The sequence below is a fragment of the Pongo pygmaeus genome, chromosome 8, assembly GCF_028885625.2.
Source record: "Pongo pygmaeus isolate AG05252 chromosome 8, NHGRI_mPonPyg2-v2.0_pri, whole genome shotgun sequence".
NCBI classification, from domain to species: Eukaryota; Metazoa; Chordata; class Mammalia; order Primates; family Hominidae; genus Pongo; species Pongo pygmaeus.
The window spans coordinates 46,354,485-46,366,632 of NC_072381.2; the positions used below are offsets into that span (position 1 = coordinate 46,354,485).

The 12,148-nt window shown below is 37.9% G+C and overlaps 1 protein-coding gene across 1 annotated transcript in view; it reads right to left on the reverse strand.

The window, feature by feature from the left end:
- LOC129006313 (ribosome biogenesis protein BMS1 homolog) overlaps positions 1-4,922 on the reverse strand; it is a 45,969-nt gene extending 41,047 nt beyond the window's left edge. The window contains 3 exon segments of the mRNA XM_054435860.2: positions 2,046-2,125; positions 3,617-3,807; positions 4,718-4,922. Of these exon segments, the coding sequence (XP_054291835.1) occupies positions 2,046-2,125; positions 3,617-3,807; positions 4,718-4,893 (447 nt within the window). The 5' untranslated portion in view covers positions 4,894-4,922.
- Between the last annotated feature and the right edge of the window lie 7,226 nt (positions 4,923-12,148).

Consider the following 12,148-nt stretch of genomic DNA (forward strand, 5'->3'; position numbering starts at 1 on the left):
GCAAGCACAGCTTTCCAGCAACACTAGACCAGCTCAAAGGACAGGCGGAATATCCTCACGCTACATTTGATGCCACAGAGTGCCAGGGAGCAAGCAGCTGGTTGTAGGGTCAGGAAGAACAGGGAGCAAACAGTCCCTCAGCTGCCAGTCTTTGTCATCTAAGCCAGTGTTACTCCCCTAATCCACACACGCCTGTACACACCCAAATCCACGTATTGTGTGTGCCTTTGCTGGACACAGGAGGCTTTGGCAATCCACAGCAGAGCAGTCAACATAAGCTAGGCTAAATAAATTATGGTGCATCCATAGAATGGAATATTATATTAAAAAGGAGGCAGAGCTGCAGTACTTACTGATTATATACCTCCAAAATACATTATATGAAAAAAGCAAAGCATAGAACAGTGTGTAAAATAAGCTACCATTTGTTTTTAAAGGGTGGCATGTGTGTTTATATGTATCTAAAAGGATACTGCTCTGCAGGGATCTGAGAGACCAGCGGTTATACTAAGGAAAAAGAAAATGCACAGTGTGTGCACCCTGCATTACAGTTAGAGTACTTTACCAAATGTGTGTGTTCCTTTTGAAAAATCTTTAAAAGATTTACATAATAGGCATCTCTCTCAATGATGGTTAAGAGGCTGGGAAGGGGAGCAGAGAGGGAGGGACAAAGAGAGAAAAGTTAACAGGTATAAAAATACAGTTAGAATAAATTCTGGTGTCCAACAGCACAATAGGGTGACTATAATTTATTATATAATTCCGAATAACTATAAGAATGAAATTGAAATGTTCCTAACACAAAAAAATGATAAATGTTTGAGGTGATGGATATCCTAATTACCCTGATTTGATCATCACACATTGTATGCTTCTATCAAAATACCACATGTACCCCATAAATATGTATAACTATTATGTATCCATAATAATTAAAAATAAAAAAAAGTAAAGGCATCTCTTAATATGTATGTCTTTAAAATTAGAAACTTGCTACATTTTAAATAAAAGAGAAACAAATGACTTGTATGAACTATTTCAATCATTTCAAGTACACAAGATTGAGTAAGCTTACACTATGTTAATAATAACACTTATTTTTACTAATAGTAACATTACATGTTCAAAATTTGAATGTTATTTAGTTTTCTGACATTACAATGGCACAATTTTAAAATCTGTATTACTTTTTACTTTATATTTTAGGAGTCTTCCTGGGCCAAAGTATAAAATCTGTAGCTCTCTGTCACCAAACAGCCGTCTAGAAAAAACTAAATAAAAATGAAAAAACCAAGGTATCTGTCACCCCACACTTCCTAATCAATATGGCTTATTTTTTTGCTAATTTCTATTTTATTTTTGCTAATTTAAAAGATAGTTAATAGAATATCAGAATAGTGAACATTATCATTTCCATAAATGCAAGAGCATTTACATTTTCCAGACTGAGTACTGTCTAGATTTTTTATTGATAAACTGGCCACTTCTTCAGGGCAATTCATGTACTTACTTTAGCATTATCATTAAGGATGAAGGTTCTGGAACCATCAGGAACAAGGGTCCCAACTTCACACAAGTTACTTAACTGCTGGGAGGCTCTATTTCATCTTATGTAAACTACAGATAATACCTACTCACCTCAAGGGTGTATCAAGGGTTTATGTGAGCTAAATTTGTAGAAAGCAGTTAGCACAGTGCCAGGAAGAGTCCAAGAAGAAATGGTACTTACTATGATATATTTGTATGTATATATGTATACATATTAATGAGCTCTTATTAGTTGTGTTCATTAAAGGTTTTCTCCATCCTGTGATTTGCTTTTGGATTTTGGAATACATTTCATTGTGCACATTCCATTTTTATTATTAATATAACAACATTTATTACCATAATTATCATCAATTCAATCATATCTACTGTATCACTGATGATGACCATGATTCTTTTAATAATCATAAGACTCTCTTCCCTTCATCACGGGATAAATAACCTATCACGATGCTGTAAGTCTCCATCAGCACCCCAGGCTACTCCTGCTGACTTACCAGATCTGCTACTTTAGCCAGATCAATCATCATGTTAATGTCACACCCACATTCAATAATGGTGAGTCTGCGCTTTTTACCTATAAGTGAAAAGACAAAAATTTTACTTGAAAAAGACCCTGAAAAACTCTAACCATCAACTCTAATTTTCATTTTTTAACTGCATCCAGTAAAACATCATATACGTTTACAGGAGCGTACAAGAAGTTCATTTTTATAGGCAAAAACTGGTAAAATAAAATAAATTCCATTCTGTTTTTCTTGCTGTGTTCTAAATTTAAATGACATCAAAAGTCTACCCAGATGAATAAAAGTGCTCAAAAAGGGAAAATTCTGACTGCACAGGCTCCATGATAACCATGATCCTGCTGTTCAGCTGCAGGCCAACATCTTTGCCTCTATCAAAACTTCCCGTATTCCCACTATAGCTACAAACATCCTCAAACATAATGCAACAGAATATTCATAACAATAATTATTTCTAAATTAAGGTAAAAATAAAACAGTCAAGAAAATATGGGCTGGGCACAGTGGCTCTCGCCTGTAGTCCCAGCAACTTGGGAGGCCGAGGTAGGCGGATCCCTTGAGCCCAGGAGTTTTGAGACCAGCCTGGGCCATATGGGGAAACCCCATCTCTACAGAAAAAAAAAAAAAGGAAAAAAAAGAAAAATTAGCCAGGCGTGGTGGCATACACTACTCAGGAGGCTAAGGTAGGAGGAATGCTTGAACCTGGGAGGTAGAGGCTGCAGTGAGCTGTAATTACACCACTGCACTCCAGCCTGTGCCACAGAGTAAGACTCTGTCTCAAAAAAGGGAAAAGAAAATATGGATGCTCCAAAGATAAAGAAAAGCCTCAATCCAACTATATTATTGCAATAACAAGAGATTTCAGATTGTACATTCCCATTCTACCACTGGAAGTTTGTTTCATTTTCCCTCAAACTCGGAAAGGTCACCATCTCCCAAAGCAGACAATTCTCACAGGAAAAAGAGAAAACTCGCACTTCCACCAGAATGTGGCTTCATAAGGCAAGCATATGCACCTGGCACATAGGAGGTGCGTGCTGTCTGTTAAATGATGTGTTCACGGTGACCAGGCCTGCTAGGCCCTCCCAAGGAACATGTTTGGCAAAGCCACAGAGCAGTCAGGATAAAATATAGTGAACATTATCATTTCTCATGCAAAAAATGGAGGAGGAAACCAGGAAGAAAAGGAAAGCATCACCTTAAGAGGCTGGACCACACCTCCTTCTACAGGGAGGAAGAGGACTGTGGCTGGTGTCGCAATCGAGCAGCAAAGCTTGATTTTCCAGCCCGAGTGCTGGGTTCGAGTATCTTCCTGCTTTGGAACCTCCCAGAGTGCTGGGAGGAAATGTGAACATTATCACATCCTTATCTCTGGGAACTTACCCTTTTCTGAAGCTATAGCCAACTTAGTAATACTAAGTATAAGAGAGGTAGCATGATATGACAATATTTAACATGTTCCACTCAAGAAAACAACTAACGCATGCATGTCCCTCAGATGACAACAGCCATGTCAACTCTGTGTCTGTGGCGGCATGTCCTACCTGACACGATCGTCACAGGGCCTCTGATCTCGGTCAACTTCTGCCGGGTAAAGTTCCGAATGAGGCATTGTATCAAAGTGCTCTTTCCAACTTTTGGAGGTCCCATCACCACTACCACTATTGGTGGGGGCTCTAGTGGAGTTCGATCAACCACTGGAATATGATGCTTTTTTGTCTTCAAATCCTGAGTCCTATTCATTAAAAAATAAACAAATAAATAAATAGTAAACTCACTTTTAAGATAGAGTAAAAGGTATCAACCTTATAAGTAGACTTTTTTGGTACACTTATAGATATGAGTACTTTAGCACATTTTATAGAGAGTACAACAGACAATATATAAATATAATTAACTTGTCAATTATTAACTTGTTAACTTCTGGCCCCATCCAAATAATTGCTGTTCAATGAAGATCTAACAAGATGACTTCAATACTATAGAGAGCTGAAAATTAAACACTCCTTAAATCTGACTGTTTTAAGAGTGATTTTAATAGTTTTTTAAAAAACCAAAAGGTAAATAGCGAGGCAGTACATCATAACAGATAAGAGCAGAGGCTCTGGAGTGACATTTAGCTCTCCTACTTACTGGTTATATGATTGGAGGTAACTTTTTTTCTTGATCTCAGTTTTCTTACCCATAAAATGAGGGCAAGAATGATTCCTACTCTGGTAAGGCTGCTGGAAGGATTTAGTTGAATAATGTTTAAAGTACACTGCTAGGCATATCACAAGGGCTCACTAAATAAAGCTATGTTAGTATTAAATATTGTAATTTTTGTATTTTATATTACAACTATGTAAAACATACCTGGGGGGAAAAAAGCACACTATCACCATAGAAACAGTTTAAAATTTAGGAACAAACAAATTCTATAAATTCTTGCATCCTGGGCAATAAACACCAACCAGTGTGCAGATGCTGGAGGCAAGGCAGCTTCTATGGGAAAAGCTTCTCACATTTTAGTGAAAGCCACACACCACGCATCTCCACGTCCTTTGGAGCTGGACTAGACTCGTGAATCCAAATGTCACCTGTGAGAGGCTCCTACTATTTAAAAAGAACCAATGGAAGAACGACCAGACCATAGCCTAACATACCTGTGAAAGGATCGAGCCATCTGCACAGCAGACTGAACTGCAAAAGCTTTGGGATTTCTCTTCTGGGCATCTTCTTCGTCTCCTAGCTGGAGATCCTGCAGATGCCGCTTCTTTTTCTTTGCAGCTTTGGGTCCACTGTTTTTCTTTCTGTGTTTCTTCTGGTCCTTAGCCTCCATAGTGGCTATTTACCAGTAACAAGTAACTCTAACCTACAAGGAAGAAGGTTGGGGTAAGGAGATGGGAGAAGCATTTTACAATCCAGGCAATACTCAGGGAAAAAACAGTAAATTTCATTTATTTCTTTATGAAGGGATGATGTATTTGTTCACTGAACAAGGGTAGAAACCGCCTCACCATCCCCAATTTCACTTCTCTCTGTTATGCTATAAATTAGACGAGTTACCTCTCCTAAGATTACATTTTATGGTTAAGTTACTTTTTATTCATCTTAAGTGTCAACATCAGCAGTATCTATTTCTGCAAGGATAGAAATATACTATATCTGTACTTTTCAGCCATTTAGCCATTAGCCACATGTGGTTACTTACAACATACTTAGGAAACTGAAAAAATGAGTTTTTAATGAATTTCATTCTAACTCTAAATAGTCACATGTGGCTACTATACTGGACAGCTCAGACCCAGGTATCAACTGGACTAGTGAAGTGGTTTCCTAACTTAAACTAAAACTTAAATTTTAATTAAAAAATGTGAAACGTTTTTATGAACCTCCAATATGATCGCAGTATTACTTTTAGTACCTGTTGACTCTGTAAAACTCATAAAAGTGAATGATAATGACAAATGGCAAAGCTGGAGAGGCTGTGGGAAGCTAAGCCTACAGCAGCACATAGATGAATGGGACCGGAGTCACAGCACAAGCCACCACCGAAAGTTCTGAGCAGATGGGTTGTCCTGCATAATGACTGCTCTCTCCAGGGGTGCAGAACTACCTGACCTCCACATCGCAAGCCTCCAGTGGTTTCAGATGTACCCTCAGCACTCTCAGCTTCCTGCAGTGAAAGAAAGCAAATGAGATCCCTGAGTGTGAATAACAAATAGACTGTTAACTGTGAAGTGCTATACATACATATGTGTGTGTAGATAGGTAGATTGGATTAATATTAGTACATTTCTCCACCCAACTTGCCCCTTCTGCAGTATATGCTATCTCAGTAAATAATTCCAAACTTCTGGTGGCTAAGGTCAAAAATCTTGATGTCTGTTTTGGAATACTTCCTCTCACACCCTACATGGCATCTATAAGCAAGTCCTGTTGGATGTCTCTTTAAAAATATCCACAAAATGAAGAGTTCATGTCCTTTGTAGGGACATGGATGAAACTGGAAACCATCATTCTCAGCAAACTATCACAAGGACAAAATACCAAACACTGCACGTTCTCACTCATAGGTGGGAATTGAACAATGAGAACATACGGACACAGGAAGGGGAACATCACACTTCGGGGACTGTTGTGGGGTGGGGGGAGGGGGGAGGGATAGCATTAGGAGATATACCTAATGCTAAATGACGAGTTAATGGGTGCAGCACACCAACATGGCACATGTATACATATGTAACAAACCTGCACATTGTGCACATGTACCCTAAAACTTAAAGTATTATAATAATAATAAAATTTAAAAAATCTAGAAACTACTTATATCTACTACTACCATCCCCACCGTTCACTTGGATTATTTTTGTAAGTTCCACCTGGTCCCCCTGCCTCCATTCTCAACTCCCTACATTCTCAACACAGCAGCATGTGATGGTTTTAAACCTCAATCAGATCATGTTGCTCCCTTTGAAAATCCTCTAATGGCTTCTCATCTCACTCAGAGGAAAATCCCAAATTGCACCTGTGGCCCACCTGGCCAACATTATCTGCTGCCCCTCCCTCTTCTACCTATCTGCCTTATCTCAAACTCCCCTATTCTCTGCTCGCTGGGGTCCAGCCACCTGGCCTCCGTTCCGTTCCTTGAATGTGCTGAGATGCTCCCTGTCCAGCTGTTGCCTTCATCTGGAATGCCCCTGCTCAGATGGCAGCCTGCTCCACACCCTCACTTCATTCAGGTCTCTGCTTGAATGCCTTTTAATCCATACGGTGTAAGTACCTTATGTTACAGACCCTACCCTGGCCTGCCACTTCTCTGCCATGTTGTTTTACAGCACTTTACACCTGCTGCCATACATCATTTTGATTTGTTCATCAGTTTATTGTCTGCTTCCCCCACTAGAATGTAAGCTCCTTGAGGTCAAGCCATAGTTTCATTCACTGCCGGGGACTCACTGAATCCCCAATGCCTGTATATAACAGAGATAAATAATTGTTGAATGAATGGATAGTAGAGGTACTATCATTATCCCTTTAATAAGAAGCCACTTTTGTTTTCAGTTTAATTGTCTTCTGTTGGGTAGTCAATTTCAAAAATATGAAATATATTTGTATCTTATGACCACTTTGTATTGCCCTAAAATGATCTCCTTCAACCTTCAGATTTTATTTCCAAGTTCTAATATCTGAAGGACTGAACTGTTGTCTTTCAGATCTTGAAAATAAGAAACCAAGTGTGTTTTCTTTTATTTGAGAGCCAGGAAATTTTGGACTAAGGTTGTTTATTATAAAGAAACTTTGTTTCCTATTATTGATTGAATATATATAAACAAAGATAAAGCAGAAAAAATACTAACTACTCCAACTATACCATATTTTGATGCATTTTCTCATCTCTTCTGGGCAAAGCATATTTTATGTACTTGTAATCATGTGATATAAATCCACTTGAATTCTAATTTTAGTCTATTTTTCTGGTTATAAATATAATGGATGCTTATTGAGCAATATTTGGAGAGTTCAGAAAATAAAAAATATAAAGATATTTTTAATTCTACTCATCTATTACTAAAATTTTGATGTATAAGTGAACAGTTGTTTTTTACCTTTGAAATTATTTTCATAGTTTAAATCATACTGAATATAATGATTATTAGGAATTTTACAAGCAGAGTATTCACATGTCCTTTAGGAAAGAGAATATGAACAGTCATAGTTTTAGAACTCAAATAAAGATAAAAGTTATAGCCACAACCACAAATTCCAAAGCAGATCTTACTTGTCATCTCCCTATCCCTTAATTATCAACTTATAACTCTTGCAGCTACTGCTGGTGGGTTTTATGTCATTATTTCTATGTAATATTCCTATTCTACTACTCATTGCTTTTTTGGACATTATCTATCCACATCCTACTCTGGAAGATGAGAATTAGCCCTCTGCCACCACAAATGCACATGGAGTATGCACAGTTTATATACTTTCCCAAATGTCTCCCAAAATACATATGTCACAGCTTTTGCTTAAATTGTCATTTAGTTGACATTACCATGATTAAGTAAACACCATTCACAACTGAGCCAAGTAGTGTAGTATGGCAACATTTGCTTTTGTTTTCCCAGGGAATAATAATAATTGTGTCCTCTTTACATTTTCTTGGGTTTTAAGCACTGATCACTGATTCTTCCACACCCTTTCCACCCTGGGTGTGCATCTTCACCTTCTGTAGTAAAACATATCAGTTCCATTTCTTTTCCTCAGTAATATCCTTCCTTGAGCCTTTGTCCATCAGCTGCAAGCCTGATGCTAGCTGTCATTTCAGAATTTCCCTTTGCCAGCAGATTTGCAAGTTCCTTCATTCTGCTCCTGGGCTAGAAAGCTGGCTTTGTGATGCTATACATGTCCCTTTCTTTGTTAATTTCCTCTTTTGGTGAGACATACCCTCTTGTAGCTCCCCAAGGAAATGGGCAAGGACAATACATTTTTAAAGAAATGATATACTTGAAATTATCTTTATTTTACCATCATTCTTTGAAAAATATATATTTAAATATTTTACATGTTTACTATATTAATATATACATGAATATGTTAATAGTAATTTTGAAGTTTTGTGTTGCTTATTTGGGGTCAGTTTTCTTCATGTTCCTATCTCCCGTTTACTCATATTGGTCTCTGCCTTTTACATTAGTCAGTTCCCTAAATGTCTGCTGATCCTTGGCTGTTCGTTCATATTTAAGAATGAATTACCGAAAGGATGACTGGCATCTGTGTATGCATGAGGGTGCCCTGACTCTTTAAATAAGGAAACCTACAAATCTACAAATGTCATATCCACAGGTCATTTCTGTTGGGGAGGTTAAAACTCCAGCAAGGAATCACTTTCGGAATTAATTTTTTTCTGAATCTTTAGTATAATGTCCACATTCCTTTTTCTGAAATATATTTTTATATGTTCAATGTTTATTTTGGTTCCTCTTTACTCTGCTCCAAACAAGGGCATGTGGGTCGGCCTTTGCCGCCCCTCTACTTGATTGAGAATTTGCCAAAAAGAGGAAGAAGAAAGACGAAAGAGGGAGAAGAAGCAGAAGGAGGATGAGAAGGAGGAGGAGAAGGAGGAGAAGAAGAAGAGGGAGAAGGAGAGGGAGAAAGAGACAGAGGCAGAAGGGAAGGAGTAAAAAGAAGAAGGAGAAGGAGAAAAGAGGAAAAGGATAAGAAGAAGAAGGAGAAAGAGAAGGAGGAGGAGATTGAGAAGGAGAGGGAGAAAGAGAAAAGAAGAAGGATAAGAAAGAAAAAAAAGAATAAAGAAGAAAGAAGATCTGCCGGTGCAGAAGCAGCTTTAACTTTCATTGCACTGCTTCGTGGCTAATGCCTTATCCAGCTGGTCTGAGCCTAAAATTTTTCCAAACCCACCTGCCTATCTGACTGTCTGTACAGACAGAGAAAATGAAAAGCTATGCCACCCGGTGTGTCCTACAATATGACCTGTATCTGATTTTGTCCCTGTTCATAGCAAATTTTATAGCCTGTCCTAAATCTCACGTGCCTACTTCCCATCCATTTGTATTCTGAGAGTTGTAGTTTCTGAGTACAAAAGGGATTAGAGGACAATGATGGGAATTGCATTCTTCTTGCTTCTAACAGCAGAAGTCCATGTAATAAATGGATGACTATAACATGTTCAGTCATTGTGATTCTATGCCAAAGGCAGACTCAGAGGCAGGATAACAGCCATTGATCATGGTTTCCAACATGTCCCGTTAACCTTATAGTTGGTTCTAATCCCTTTTGATTTTGGCAATGTGATGCCCATTCCTGTTTTCAGCATTATAGAAATATTTGTCCTCATCTATTTCTTTATACACTACTTCATGGTTTGGCATCAGAGGGATGGTTTGAATCCCAGTTCTATTATTATTAATTATTTGAACTTCAGCAAATTACATCATCATTCTGAATTCTGGTATCTTAATCTGGAACACAGGGATACCATTATCTGCTTGGGAGGGTGTTGTGCTGATTGGATAAGACAGACTAAGTAGATGATGAGCAAGACTGGCATTTTTGTCTGCTCAGTAAATGATAGCAAACTCTTCTTCTGATTGCGTGAGCTGGAAGACACTTTAGACAAGAAGTCCCTAGAGAGCTAAATTTAATTAATTATAGTAAATTTTAAAAGCTGACATGTTTTGTTGTGGAGAGCATTCTCCTACTGCGTAACTTTTAGTGCCATAGTCTGAGTCATTATTTCTAATCTTGAGTCATTCAAATCCTTTTAAACACTGGAATATCAATCACTCAATCAATGAATTATTGTTTAGTTATTTCATCTAAATTTTTTTTATTTTATACAGCATTGGAACAATTTGCCAATTATTGTAACTATGTGAATAACTACAGTTATTATTTAATATTTTGGAGTCAATAATAATCCATTCTTAAAAATTCAAATGAGAAAATTGAAGCTTTGAATCCATAACTAACGAGGAAAGAACTATTATGTTGAATTGCATATGGAGATTGATTTTTCAAATTACTTTTCAAGGTATTTAAAAATATCTGCTTGCTGGGCATGGTGGTTCACACCTGTAATCCCAGCACTTTGGGAGGCCAAGGCAGGTGGATCACCTGAGGTCAGGAGTTCGAGACCAGCCTGACCAACATGGTGAAACCCCGTCTCCACTAAAAATACAAAATTAGCTGGGCACAGTGGTGCATGCCTGTAATCCCAGCTACTTGGGAGGGTGAGGCAGGAGAATCGCTTGAACCTGGGAGGCAGAAGATGCAGTGAGCTGAGCTGAGATCATGCCACTGTACTCCAGCCTGGGAAACGAGCAAAACCGCATCTCAATAAATAAATAAATAAATAAATAAATAAATAAATAAATATTAAAATAAATAAAAATATCTGCTTTATTATATACATCAAATAATCAGAAACTAACCTTTAAGCTTCCTTTACAAATAACAAAAGTCCTGATGCATTGTTAAGAAAAACTGCCCACCAGTGAGCTCCGCACAACATATTGTAAGCATGATGGCTTATCTTCTTTACATTGGGAGCTCAGTTTCCAGTTCCAAAGTGTATAGCAGCTTTTAATCTGTCACCACATGGCAGGAAGGCACTACTGCAATACTTTCATTCTAGTGAAATCACCCTGAGGTCACAAAATGTGTTCAGGGTAACATAGTGGCTTGTGGCACTGGGATAGAAACCTGCATTATTAGGTCGTTCATTTTAGGGCAGGGTTCCCATAGAAGGAAGTGGGTCTGGGCTAGGAATATCACCTCCTAGGAAATATGCAGTAAGATGGATTGTGTGTCTAAAGGTTAAACTCTTTTTCCAACAGGTATTCAATGGCATTAGAAGTAACTTACCCCAGCTAGAAAAACTGTGTAGTAGTGTGAATGTAAGCAGTGAGATTAAATCTTCAGGAAACACAATGAAAGTCATTTTTTTCACGGATGGATCCAGGCAATATGGAGGCTTCACTGCTTCTTATACCTCCGGTGAAGATGCAGATAATGTGGGATGTTGTAAATGTACTTCATTTTAATCAGGGGCACTGCAGATGCCCCCCAGCTACTGCCAATGGCAGCAGAGCCATCCATTTTCCCTTTAGTGATCAAAGTTCACTTGGAATCTTTGACATAAGACAAACACATATAAGCAGATCAAAAACTTACTGCAGACAGAAAAAAGTTTTCTCATTTCAGGAAGAAACTGCTGTGGTAAACTCTTAATGCCATTAGATGAGCTTCTTGCACAGTTTCAGTCGTGTTACCATAAGGATTGGTGACCTGTTCCATAGTCCTTGGTCAATTATTTGGTGCTGAAAGAAACCATCTACCTCCTAGAAGGTAACTTAGTCTCGGAGAGTAATTAATTTTGCTTGGGACAGAACAGGCTTTATTGTTTCTGGTCATCTATTCACACACGTTTCCAGCAAAAATAAATGGGAGGTTTGATTTGATATAGAATATTCCAAAATTAAGCAAGATATGGCCTCTAATTGTAAATATCCTCCTATTTCCTGGATTGGTGCTATTATCCAAGGGTTTTAAAATTTAGAAGTGGGAGTGAATATTAA